We start from the raw sequence: 14,125 nt of genomic DNA on the forward strand, positions 1-14,125 counted from the left end.
ACATATCAAGAGGACTTAAAAACATGTATTTCAGATGAGTCACCTATAAAAGTCTCTGAAAAACCTTCTACATTAGCAGAAAAGCAAACTGCTTCTACCTCTGCATGTGCAGTTCTCGAGGAAATTTCTTCAACTGTAAATGAGGAAAATAAAAGTCAACCTTCCTGCAATTATGAAGTTCACCACAAAAGAAAGACAAGCCCACAAACATCAGAAAATAAAAAAAAGCAGCAGAAATTAGATAATTTTTTTTTAAAGAATTAATTCAGGTAATTTAAAATATTTACATAAAATGTATTAGTTTATATGTTTGAAAATTTATGGTTATTAATTTTGCAAAAAAAGTAATTCATTGAACTTTTATAATTAGGTCATTCAATACTTCATAATTGTAATTTTTCATTTCTCTCCCCCCCCCTTCTCGAAACTCCAAAATGTCGGTTAGTAAGTCTGTAAAAGTTTCAGGGTTTTTTTTGGGGGTCCCACAAACACCCCTGTATATGGATCATAAATTAAATGCATTTTTATTATTTAAATTAGTCCAATTCAAACATAAGAAATGAATATTCGTAAGAACTGTTGGGTCATATAAAAAGTCTCTGCGCTTTTTTGGTACATTTTTAAATGAAAATTTTCTTTATTGAAAATCAATTTTAATCAAGTACATATCCTTATTCTCTCTCTCTGTTGAAGTCAGTTGAACTTGATTTAAATACTGTTCTCCTTCTCATTTGCATTTGACACGATTCTAAAAACTTATTCTGGTAGGGATTTGTAAGTTGAAGCTAGGTACGATAGGAAAGAAGCATTAACTTAAGAGAACTGTTATTAAAATATACCTTACAGCCTCATTTCAGAATCTTTCATTTGGGTCTTTCTCAGTTCAATTCATATTCTGGTTGGGGATGAGTCAACACAGCAGAGGAATCAAAACATCCTTCAGGGTTTTAAATGCTTCTTCACACTCATTAGCTCATGAAAAACTTCTGCTTTGTTTTAGGTGGTGTAAAAGGCTTGTGATTTGAGAGAAACCTTTGACAAATCTTTGGTAATAAGTGCAGATACTGAGAAATTGATAAATTAAGAAGACAACATCAGTCACGAACGGCTTTCTCAGGATCTGTGCGCAGAAATAATATGAATAAGATAGTTATCTGCATGATGACATAATTTAACTTTCATGGGACTGAGCTTCAAATTAGTTTCTATAAGCTTATATAGTACTTTTTACACACTTTTCCAAGTTATCTTAAAAAGTGTATCCAACAATAATAATGTTTTTGAGATGTATAAGGCATGCTTTATATGTATTTGTATGACAGTCCTTTCAGAACTGCCTTCATTAAACATTCAAATGTCTCTGGGGCACCGCACAGTCCTAAAAATGTTATTTTAAATTGCCAGAGTTCTTGACCTGTAGTAAATACAGTCTGCTTATGATCTTCTGTTTCCTGCTAACTTGTTTAAGGTGTCATTGAGTTGAGGCAATGTGTAGCTGTCTTTCTTTGTAATGTCATTTAGACATCTGTAGAAATCTCAATTTTCTGTTGACTAATCTGGCTTTCGAATTAAGATGATTGGTGATGCTCAAGAACTACATGATGGGTCAATAATGTCATTGCCCTGCATCTCCTTCAGATGTTTCCCTTGTTTCAGCTCTTGTTTTGCAAATAGACACCAAGGATGTTGCTTGACAAGTGAAGGGTTTTCAGTGTCTGTCTGATATTGTGTCACATTTGTGTAACCAACGTCACTAGGCATGGTTGAAGAGACATCTTTAAATTCTGTTAAACGATTTGCAACTTTAATCTATGTAGCATTTAATTCCGTACTTTTAATTAAATCTGTTAATTGAGGTTAACTCTGTTTCTGATTGACAGAACTAAATTGTGGGACGAGATATCTGAATGTTATTCAAAGCAGTTGAGCTGGCACTTTGTTTATGGATAAAACTCTGTAAATTTCTGTTCTAGTCTTAGAATTTCTTTTTCTAGTCTCTTGTTCAGCAGAGATCCATTAAGTAACATTCTCTATTTCTATTTTTTCTTTTACAGTGGCTGCTTTCTTATTCATAGCACTGGTGACTTTCTCTTCAATGGTGATAATACTCTCCTTCATTTCTGCAGTTTCTTTTCTCATCTTAGCAGCATTTCAGTCGATGGAGATTTTCATTTCTCATCTCATTTCCTTCCTTATCTCAGCCTCATTTACTGCTGCTTCCTTTTACATTTTGATGGCTCTTTCCCTGCTAGCTGCTGTTGTTTTGTTACTAATTTTTAGCTTAATCCATCCTCCTGGTTATTGGCATTCAAAGAAACCCTTAATTCTGACACTAGGTGTTGCAAGCTATGTGGTTGTTGATGTTTCTTTAAATAATAAGTCCAGAGAAGCAGGAAGAAATAATTTATTAGGAAAATAAGCTCAATGAGTAGCACACATAGCACAATAATAGTTGAAAATAACTCAAGAAGAATACAGGTATTTAGCAGTACCTTCTTAACACATGAAATAAATCGTAATATTCCTTAACCCTTTCGTGGGCCATTTATTTCTCTTTCGAATTTCTCTCATTTTTTATGTTTCATTATCAACTAAACAATAGCATTTAAGGAAATATATTTTATTTTGCCAAATTTTTTTGTTTACATTTAAATTCTAGGGGTGGGAAGTATACCACCTTTTGCGATTATTATTCTTGCTACTGACTGAACACTGAGAATAGGGTCTGTGCTCCAGTAGTTTTTCAGTTCAGGCAATTGATGAATACCCATGAGTATATGCATACCTACCCATGCTTTCAATTCTTCTGATGTGATTTCTTTCCAGTTGAGGATAATGTCTTTTGTGGTATGATCCAATCTCTTCCTTTTCTTAGGCTGCTTTGCATATGAGTTTCGTCAACAATATTCCGTAAAATTTCCTCGGTAAAAATCATGCCAAAATAATCCTTTTCTTTCTCAGTAGAATTGAATGTTATTTTCAAATGTATTTTCAAAAATATTCTAATTTTTCCAACATACCTATTGCACGGGGCTTTTATACACAATGCAATAGCATTTTCACTTTTCACTCATTATTTATTATTCAATATTAGATAGTTCTTGCAGAAATACCCAAAATAAGAAAATGTTATTATAATAAAAACAGTGTTTTACTTACATTTGTAGCAGAATCGTATAACAGTGCAAATGTCAAATCAAAACAGGTGTGCCTCAGTGGAACAGATCTCGTACAGCGCGTTCCAACTTTCAAAACACATGTGATAATTCTGTTTTCAATCGATTAAACACAGATGGCAGCACAATACTGAAGTGGGAAATAGAGTTCTCAACGTTATAATACCAAAGCCAATATATTATAGTGGGTTTTGCGCTTCCCACAGGTGTATATCCCAGGATCATGTAGGTGGGAAGTAATCTTCCCACGGCCCATGAAAGGGTTAAATCACTTTCAGGGTAAACCCTGACTCGTACTTCAGTTAACTACTAAGTCTCACAGCTGATATGCAAGTGAACTACCTAGCTCTTTGATGTGTATTTACCCAGCAACATGGGCTCTGAAAACTTCTGGAAGGGTTCGAAAAGGTGGGATAGGGCTTTGAAAATGTGTTTTCTAAAATCTTCCAAAAAATTGCTGAAAAGTTGCTGAGAAATTGACAAATGTCGCCAACTCGCTGACAAAAATTGTCGTTAAAGCCCTTTAAGAATGAAATTACACATATCTCACTTTCTAATTGAACTATTTTTATAATCTCATAGCTATTGTAATCGTAATTAAAAGATCTACAATTATGTACAACAAATAAACACTTAAATGCCAGACATGGGCATAAATTAGATTAAACACAAAATAAACCATAAAATTACCATTAAAAAAATAAAATAGAAAGCAATAATAATTGTATAAAAATATTACAAGATTATAGAAAATCAAAACTACAATGATAAAGTATTCAGAAAGTAACAATATTGTATTATTAAATAAAATTGCATTAAAAAGTGTTTTCATTAAAATTTATGATGCAAGTGGAGTGATCAAGGATTGTCATGTTCTATACAACTAACTTAATGAGCAGCTTTTTAAATTTTTCGGCAGTTAGTGACACTAACTGCTATACCAGTTAGGTGGCTTGTAATTGGACATACATTTATGAAATCAATATTTAGGACAGCAAGGCCAAATCGTCTTTTACAACATCTTGTATACATTAATGTAAATGTACTGCATAATCTAAAGTTGTTTTTCATGCATATAACATGATTTTTGTTGAATTAAAAGTGTATTTTTGTATCTCTATTAATATCTTTTCCTTATAGATGTCAAGTTTTTGAGATGTACATACAGGGTGAAAGAGTTGCTTCTGGAATCGTTACAGATGATACTAAAGTTGTTTTTCGATCTGCTAGTAGTATGGTGTACCTGTTTATTCAAATGAGTTGTGAAATGTGGGATTTTGACATCAATGGAGACCTATATTTTGAAAAGGCCATTGATGGTTTTTTACCTGATCTATTTTCTAAGTGGAAGGTGATTATTTTCTTTTCATTTATAAATATATCAGAGCACTATTCACTGTTTATGGGGGGGGGGAAAGAGAGATTTTGCTTTTAATAACAGTTCATTGAAAGTAAATTATCTCTGTGAGTGAAATATTTTACTGTGACAGAAATTTATACTTTACTGTGACATTATGTATATCTCAGTCTTAGACTGGGGGGATTAAGTTTGTTACATATAGACAAAAAAATTTTTATCTTACAAGATTTGCTTTTTTGTTTCATTTAAATGTTTGAGATGTTACGTTAACATTGATGTTACATTCATTTAAATGTTTGAGATGTTACATTAACATTGATGTTACATTCATTTAAATGTTTGAGATGTTACATTAATGCAGTTTTCAGCATATAAGTCAGAGTTTGTATGGTCCTTAAGAGTCCCTAAATTTTTTGGAATCAATTTTTGGTCCTTAAAAGTCCTTAATATTGGCCAAAATCAGCAGAAGGTCCTTAATTTTAATCATCTGAAATTTCTGTCTGTTTTTATGACTGCGATTTTGAGTGTTAATTAGCATTTTCGAGGAATATTTTTGGCGATTCACTGACACATATGGTTATCTTTTGAATGGGTTATAATTTGTTTCTATTTCTAATAAAAATGATGGAATACTCGAGTTTCTAAGCAAGAAGTGAAACATAAGCATTTTGAAATTCATTTTTTCTAATACAGAAATCTTAAACAACTTTTTACTTTTGGGGATGTGAATTCTTTTATTAGACGGTTCTAAATTTGGCGACTTGTCAACATTTTGGCGATTTTAAGATCGGTTTCTATAAAAAAATTTTAATTCCGAGATCTGAGAATTTTTAGACGATCATTTTTAAAACATCACAACATTGATAAATTTCATTAAAATAATGGTAATGTATTGAAATTATATTTAAAAAATAACATTAAAATGAAACATCTCTATTTTTTGCTGTCATATTATAAAGTTTCATTTTGGCAACTTCTTATACTTTATTATGAATCTGAAAAATAAGGCGTAATGCTATAAAGCGTAATTTACGAAACAGCTCTTAACAAGAGCAAAATTAGCTGTGTAATTAATTAAAAAGTCTTTTTAATTTTTTCATAGTAAGCGTTTTCTCCGTTTCAGAATATGCAAAATTCTCAGAATATGCATCAATTTTCTCTATAAAATTAATTCTACACTTTTACCATCCTTTTTTTTTTTTTCAAAATATTTCTGTTTTTTTGCTGTTGCAGAATTTGTAGGGATAATTTTTCTTTAGTATTTTAGACATTGCAGCTTGGAAAGTTTAGAAGGATTTGAAGACAAGATTTATAGACCCATGATTCTAGAAGATTCGAGAATTATGTGACAAAATGAAAAATGTCTCCATGGTATCAACATGTAATGGATGTATTTTACAGAAAGTGTGCAATGAATTTCTTACCTTTTGGAGAACGTCTGGAAGAACAATGAAAACATAATATTTGAATTTGTTACTTCTGATACTAGAATCTTTTCCTAACATGTTTATCTTCCTTTTATTTTCTCTAATTCTCACTAGACACAAGTATGGAAAATATCAAAACTGCTTTTAATCTTATCACATGGCCAGACATTATAGAAAGGGATTTTTTTATTAATAAAGAAATTGAAAATTTATAATTTAAAAGATTCATCTAATATGTCTTAATGCATCAACACATAGCTGGCACTAGGCATTTCCTACCTGATGCAGTCTCTGTGGATCCTAAATTCTGCTGCCTAGTGCCTTTCTAAATTCTGTTTCCAATGCCTGCTCTAAATTCTAAAAATTTTGCTATTTCTAGATTTTGTTGTTCGGTGTGTCACTAAGTTCTAAAAATTCTGCCACATCAGCTTTGTAACCGGGCCTTACCATATATACTTCATATTTCTTCTGAATGTTATATTACTAAAGGAATAAAATTAGCTACTTCTTCTATACATTCTAAATGCATTTAGTATTTTTTAGAATAACAGAAATTCTTAGTTAGATTCAAAAATTCTAAAATGAAAAGGAAACATTTTGAAGAAAGAAACTGAGTAGTTTCTCTCTTCTTTTTCTTGAAGAAAGAAATTGATAAAGAAAATTACTCTTCAAAGATCTGTGCAGTTGTTATTATGTAACTTACCTGTTGTTTATGATTTCAGCCTTTCAGTTTATGATTCAGTCGAGGGTTTAGGACTATTACCAGATCAAGTAAACCCTCATAGGTACATTGTGTAGAGGTTGACAAGTTAGAAGATAAGCACACAGAAACTAGCAAGAGCGTTGGTTTGCATATTGAGACAAATCTCTAATTGTTGGAAAAGATGCTTAAAGAGAAGGAAATCAATATAAATTAGCCAAAATGTTTGGGAAGGCTTCAAATTAAAATGAAGCATAAATATTTTGTTGAGTGTTGTTGTTACAAAACATAAATGTTTTGTAGCTTTTAATGTTTATCTTAATATAGTTTAAGAACCAATGTCATAAATTATATATATTTTAAACTGTGAAAATTTACTAGCTTTTGATTTTAATAGGCTTTTTTAACAAATATTGTTAAAAAATAAAATTTAGTAGTGGCATGTAAATCCATTATGACTAAGGTTATCTAATTACCTAATTTAATTATTTATAACTAACTGCTTATCCTTAAAAATTATGTCTACATTATTAAAGCAAGTTATTGCCTTTCATTAACACTCACTGTTGGTCACAAGGTAAAACACAAAAATGTATAAATTCAAGTAAAACTTATTCTTTGTATCTAGTGAAACTTAAAAATAATACAAAACAACCTATCATCTCTGGTATTTTAATTGCTTATTGGAACATTAAAGTATATTAACTGGGCTACTACCCCTTATAACTCTGCACAAAGCTATGACACTAACTGCATCAAGCAGAGCCTGACTAACTTTAAACACTTCCCAACTGTGTCTACATCAGGCCTTTCAGGTTTATTCTAATGAGCAGGTCTCTCTCTAGACAACCTTCGGTCTTTTGTTATGAGTCATGCTTATTATGATCTTACTTCTCATTTTAACCTATGCCTTTTGACATAAAATCTACCTGCTATTTACTAAACCTCTAGACTGACTAAGTATGTGACAGAATGAGATATAAAAAAAAAAAAAAAATCGACATAAAGCTAACTATTAGTAAAACGTAAATGTCACTTATCCTCTTTCAAATATGTCCAACTATTATAAGTGTAAAATAGTTAATGCTACTTGATAAATTTCATACAGTTTATTTTATTCTCAAACTTATTAATAATTATGTTAATTAATTCATGTTTAGTAATAATGCATACTACTCAAGGATCTATTTTATTTTTAGAATGGTATTACAAAAAGGAAAATCAGCCATAGAATAATATTTTTAATTGAATTTATTCAGTTCCCATTTGCTCATATGTAGGTCCTTAATTTTTTCATTAATGGTCCTTAAAAGTACTTAATTTCCGTGTGCAGAAATGTGTACGTACCCTGTGTAAGTATGAAATGTGTTGGAATCTTAAACAAAATTTCTATCATAACTAATGTCAGTGGTGTATAGTAGCTAGATCTAATATGTATAAATTTAAAAAACAATTTCCATCCTCAAATAACTAGCACATACCAATTTTTTAAGCCTTCATCAGAAAAAATTATTTATATGAATAGTCCATGTATCTCTGGGGGGGGGGGTCTTCATCAATTTTTTTCTTGCTTACTAATAAAATATTTAACAATAATGTTATTCATATTTTTATTATTATTAAACAAAATATAATTAAGAATAAAACCATCACTAATGGACCTTCATCTTGTTTTTCAGAATTCTTACCTAATTAATTTTAAGTGAAAGTGTTATCTAGTTTATTTCAAAGTAGATCATTATCTGTGCTATCAAATACATTTAATAGAAGTTTAATCTATTTAATAGAATAGTACAGTTTTTAAGAAAAATACATCATATATTTAGGCGTATAATGCTCATTTTTAATACAAAAAATAAGATTGAAATTTATGTTTGTGTTATATGCAGGGTTCCCACACTACCTGGAAAACCTGAAAAACTGAGAAAAGTCAAGGAATTCGAAAATTGTCCAAAAATGTCAGGGAAAAATCAGGGAATTTAGTCAAAATCTGGAAAAGTCAGGGAATTTCATACTGCGATCTTCCAAAAAGCAATTTTCGTACCAATGTCGGAAACAATCTCTTTCTTGGGGAATCGTGTGTCACGTGAGCATCATTCGGACAGCTGGCGAGGAACCAGTTTTTGCAGAGCCAATCAGATTGTCTTTTAGAAAGACAAAGCAAGTTTTCAGTAATCTTGAAAATCCAGAGATTCACATGTGCAGTGCATATTGAATGAAAGTAAATTCCTCCCTCCTATTCTCCTATAAAACAAAATCTTTTAAACCTTTTTCTTCTTTCTTAAATACCTTATTGGTCATTTTGCAGTAAAATAGTAATAATAATCAGTCATCTAGGCTAACCATTTACTATATATATTCCCCGAAATACCGTTGATTTTTGTAATTCAGTTTTTAATTCTTAAGTAATAATGCTGAGGATTATATAAAATCACATGTAACTGGCAAATTTTTGTGTTTTCAAGTGGTACCATAATTAACTAGTCCTCAGCACAGCCAACCCGCACTATGCGGATAGCCTGGAATTTTCTTGAACTACACCTGGAAAAGTCAGGGAATTTCATTCTCCTGTTTGAGTGGCAACCCTGCATATGCCAGATATAAAAGTGATGGATTTTAAAATAAGGAAAAGTTGGGCAGACAAAGAGGATCTATATGTAACTAAATGTTATGTTATTTAAAAGATATGACATACCTTATGAATTTAAAAATTGTCATTATTGGATAACATGAACAGCTTCCTATTTGTTTTCCAATATATGTTCAGGCACAAGATCAAATTTCTATTAATGTTATTCTATTTCATATTAATGTTATTCATACCATTTAATGTGACCTCTTTCTTCTAAATTTATATATTATTAACTAGTAATACTTTCATATTTCAGGCAACTTTCTCTTATACTTGTGAAACGAATTCTAGCAGTAATATGACATACCATCACAATATATAGTGCACATATTTTTTTACTTATGTATGCTGCTATATAAATATAAAATACTTGAATTTATTTAAAAATATAATTACTGTATTTGACGGCATATAAGACGCACCGTTATTTAGACAGCCACACACAAGGAAAAAAAGTTTCAATAGTGTGGTTTCTTTTAGTTCTCACATTTCATAAAAGCCAAATAAACAATTATTGAATGCAATTACCTTCACGTAAAAGACTGCGTCCTTCACGTATAAGATGCAGGTAACTTTTTTGAGACCAAATTTAGGAAAAAAAGTGCGTTTAATATGCCGTCAAATACAGTAAATAAATTTCTTTCTTCCTTTAGCTGCAAAATATCTGAAGTAAAGACATTTTTAAATCCCGATTGGGTAGATTCTAATCTCAATCCTTAGAGGAGGAAACAATTCCTGTTGGGGGATTAAATGAAGTCATATGTAACTGGCAAATTTTTGTGTTTTCAAGTGGTACCATAATTAATTAGTCTTCAGCACAGCCAACCCACACTATGCGGATAGCCTGGAATTTTCATGAACTACACCTGGAAAAGTCAGGGAATTTCATTCTCCTGTTTGAATACCAATGCTGCATATGCCAGATATAAAAGTGATGGATTTTAAAATAAGGAAAAGTTGAGCAGACAAAGATGATTTATATGTAACTAAATGCTATGTTATTTAAAAGATATGACATACCTTATGAATTTAAAAATTGTTATTATTGGATAACATGAAAAGCTTCATATTTGTTTTCGAATATACGTTCAGGCACATGATCAAATTCTGTTTCATCTTCACCACCACTGTTATTCTGATCAATTTGTTTGATTATTTAAATAATTAGAGATAAAATCTCATTATTTCAAGTTTTTTTTTTTTTTTTTTTTTTTTTTAATTTAATGCTGCCTCTTTGAGTTTCAGAATTTTTATTTACTAAATTTGAAGTTTAACAGTAGTTAAAGGTGATGAAAATATGTTACTGTTTTTTACAGCTAATGATATCAATGTTTATTATTTTATATTTAGAAATTGAACTGCAACCATGATGTTACAATAGTTTTGTTTTCAAGAACATTTTATGAAGCTCAGAGCATAGATGAATTCCCTCAGTACATGCGTGAATGCTTGCAACAAGATTATAAAGGAAGATTTTTTGAAGATTTTTACAGGTATTACTGTAGTTGATATGCTGTTTGGCAGAGAGCAAAATTCTTTGTTGAATAATTGGCTATACCGAAGAAAACGTTATAGTACTGTATACAAGATGAGAATAGAAAGAAAATCTTAAAAAGCCAAGCATTCACGGCAAATGCACACAAAAAGTAATTATAAAGTAACATTACACTAAAGAGCCGAAACATTATGACCACCTTCTCACTAATGCGTTGGATGACCTTTCACCTGCAAAACAGCTGCAACTTGCTTTGGCATGGATGCCACAAGATCCCGCAAGTTAGGTGGCTGAGACATTAATTAAAATTCATTCTTATGCTCCTCGAACACAGTTCAAGCCTTGTGACACGGGGCGCTGGAAGATTCCATTTCCAGTTATGTAGATAGACACCGTGTGAGGGTGTAACTGATCTGCAATTAAGATTTGATAATTTGCAGCTTTCATTCTCTGTTATACCACAACTAAGGGTTCAAGAACTGCTCATGAGAACGTCCCGCAAAGCATAATATCACCACCACCAGCCAGTGCTTTCATAATTTTTATTACACTTATCCATGGTCTTGTCTCGATGTTCATGGGCCTACTGTAGGCATAGTTGACAATGAGGCTAGGTCAACAGAGGCACCCAAGTGGGACATCTGCTGTGCAGTCCCATATCCAACAGTGTCCGATAAACTGTGTGTTCTGAATTACTTGCACTTGGACCTGCATTGTATTGGGCTATCAGCTGAGCAACTTTCTGCCACTGATTTTGCTGTACCAAGCGGGACAGTCTCCATTGTCCTTTTTCTCTGATGATGCATGAACATCCAACACATCTTTTGCATCTACTGCTGGTTTTACTGTCACTTCGAGCATAAATACTACCAATGGGAGATCATGAACAATCTACCGGTCGTACAATTTCGGAGGTATTCGTTCCAAATCTTTGGGCCATTACAATGTGCCCTCTATCAAATTCACTTAGATCAGCAGTTCTTTCCATCACTCACAAAAGTAAGTACAAGTAAGTACAAGAATGATTTCTGACCTTCTTTAGCATCAGTTAAATACCATTCCCACTTAATCACATGCCCTCCATGTCGTCCAGAGGAGTTCATTGAAAAATATTAGAATGGTCATAATGTTTTGGCTCGCCAGTGTTTTGGCAATTTGATAAAAATTAGTTAACAAAGCCACAGTTTAGTTTCTTCATTCTAAAGTAATTAGCATATTATTATCAGTATTAATACTGTATGAAACCTTCAGTGAATACGTGCTTTACTTGTATATTAAGATGTTCCCAAGTTAACATTCTTATTGCATTGTATTGTTCATGTTATCACAAATGTAATTTTCTGTCATGTCAAGATAACCACATATACTTTTTTTGTTAACATATGTGTCCACATAATAAACATCGTATTTATCACTTAATAACTACCAATTTTAATTATTGTAAATTATTTTATATTTATTCGAAAAACACTTTTTGGAAATTACCATTTTTTGTTTGTTAATATGTTACCAGATTTATTTAATTTTATTCTTTATCATTCTAAAGTATTCTCTAAAAGTTTTTAAATAATATATTATATGTAGAAATATGTATTGCATAGATGCTCATTTGTAATGAACAGCAAACTTGGCAACTGAGGCAGATGCAACTTGGCAGATGAACAGCAAACTTGGCAACTTGGCAACTCATTTTTATTTCAATTAACATTAGCGGCTACAAATCGTTGACACTGTAATTGTGCCTGCTTCAGAGCATTTACACTTTTGATACCTTTGGAGTAAGAAGAGAAGCAGAAAGCAAGTGTGCAGTTGGCCAATATGGACACTTAACGAAGAGAAAGGTTTCAATTCTGGAAATTTTTAGTTCTGAATTAACTATATCATCTATTATTATATAAGCAAAGGAAAAGTGCCGAAAGTAAACAAAAAAAAAATAAAGAAGTTAATTGCAAAATTAAAAGTAATACTAGTTTGCTGTCATAATTTTTATTTCGCTTATATCTATCTCCAATCTGGATGAGGCTTGGCAACAGAAAAGCCTTTTTAAGAGAAAAGCACTACAGCATTAGCAAATGAAGAGAAACATAATTTGAAGAATACAAAATATAAAATTTTAACCAAAATAATTAGTTAAAAAATAATTTCAAAATGTAAACTTTGGTAATATTTTAGAGTCCTATTAAAGCTTGAATCCAAAAGTCTTTGTGTTTTAGCTTCTACATAATCATATTTGTTGAGGGAAGGCTTTTCAAAACTTTTCACACAGATCACAAATATAAAAGTTTTATATACCTAGTACTTATTTTGAATAAATACAACAAATTTCAAATTTTGTAACATATCTTATTTTCATTATTATAACTTGCATTTTAACATCATTTATAATAGTATTACTGAAATCATGGTTTCTGTTGTTATTATTACATTTTTAATTTCCTTATTTTACACAAAACTGGAAGAACCCACAGCTTTCTCCAAATACAAACATATCCATCAGCTGGGCATAGCCACATTTTCTAACTGACATAAATTCACCAATGGTTAACTGGTAACTGGTTTTTGTACCTGCCTCGCCAACTTAATGGCATCACAAGGACTGGCAGAAACACCAGTCAAAAGCCACCCGAAGATGGTCATACATCCCCGGAGACATCAACAATTTTATAAGGCTCCCTCTTAAGGAGGCACTCAGAAGATACTGATGATTCAGGTGCCATTAAAATTGCAATCATATTCTATTTGTAATGAATTTGTCTACACTAGGCATCAGTAAGACTAGTCATTCCAAGGTTTTGGGTTAAAATATTTACCGATTTCTTAGTTAGGATTCAAAACATTCGAGTGATGAAAAAAGCGCTAAGATTCAATGTTCAGCATTTAAAATTCTTTTGAAGATTCCTGAGATCTGAGGATTCAAAAGTCTCAGCCTTGCATAAAACAAAATGTAACTCATAATCTCTTTCTCATCTGATGAATTAATTCAATTACTTAAAAGTTAGATTTTATCTCAGTATGTGGGCCTTCATGTTAATTGTGTGGAGGAACAAAATTAATTTTCATGCAAAATCCTAAAAAATGTTAATAGCTTATTTTGAAATAAATTTTCTTTCTCAAATAACAGTTTCTGTGCAATGCGTATTGACTTGTGTCACTTATCATACATTCCAGTATATAATGTGCACCTATAATTTCAAACATTTATAGTTTGAAGTCTTTCATTTGAAGATTTTTTTTCAGGCTTTAAAACAATGGCATACTGAATTGACAAGTGATAAAAGGAACAATGTTTAAGGGGAAATACTTGAGGAAGTAAATAAGTCTGCAAAGAGGGTGTA

General features: G+C 31.3%; 1 protein-coding gene across 7 annotated transcripts in view; it reads left to right on the top strand.

Annotated features, from left to right (window-relative positions):
• Iml1 (GATOR complex protein Iml1) overlaps window positions 1-14,125 on the top strand; it is a 283,312-nt gene that overhangs the window by 47,340 nt on the left and 221,847 nt on the right. For all 7 annotated transcript variants that reach the window (XM_085810857.1, XM_085810858.1, XM_085810852.1 and 4 more), the window contains exons 7-8: window positions 4,317-4,527; window positions 10,646-10,788. In XM_085810857.1, the coding sequence (XP_085666983.1) occupies window positions 4,317-4,527; window positions 10,646-10,788 (354 nt within the window). The remainder of the gene's footprint in view (window positions 1-4,316; window positions 4,528-10,645; window positions 10,789-14,125) is intronic.

Source organism: Stegodyphus dumicola, chromosome 2, assembly GCF_044657685.1.
Source record: "Stegodyphus dumicola isolate Sdum_Otavi_A_Nest chromosome 2, ASM4465768v1".
In the NCBI taxonomy this organism is placed as follows: Eukaryota; Metazoa; Arthropoda; class Arachnida; order Araneae; family Eresidae; genus Stegodyphus; species Stegodyphus dumicola.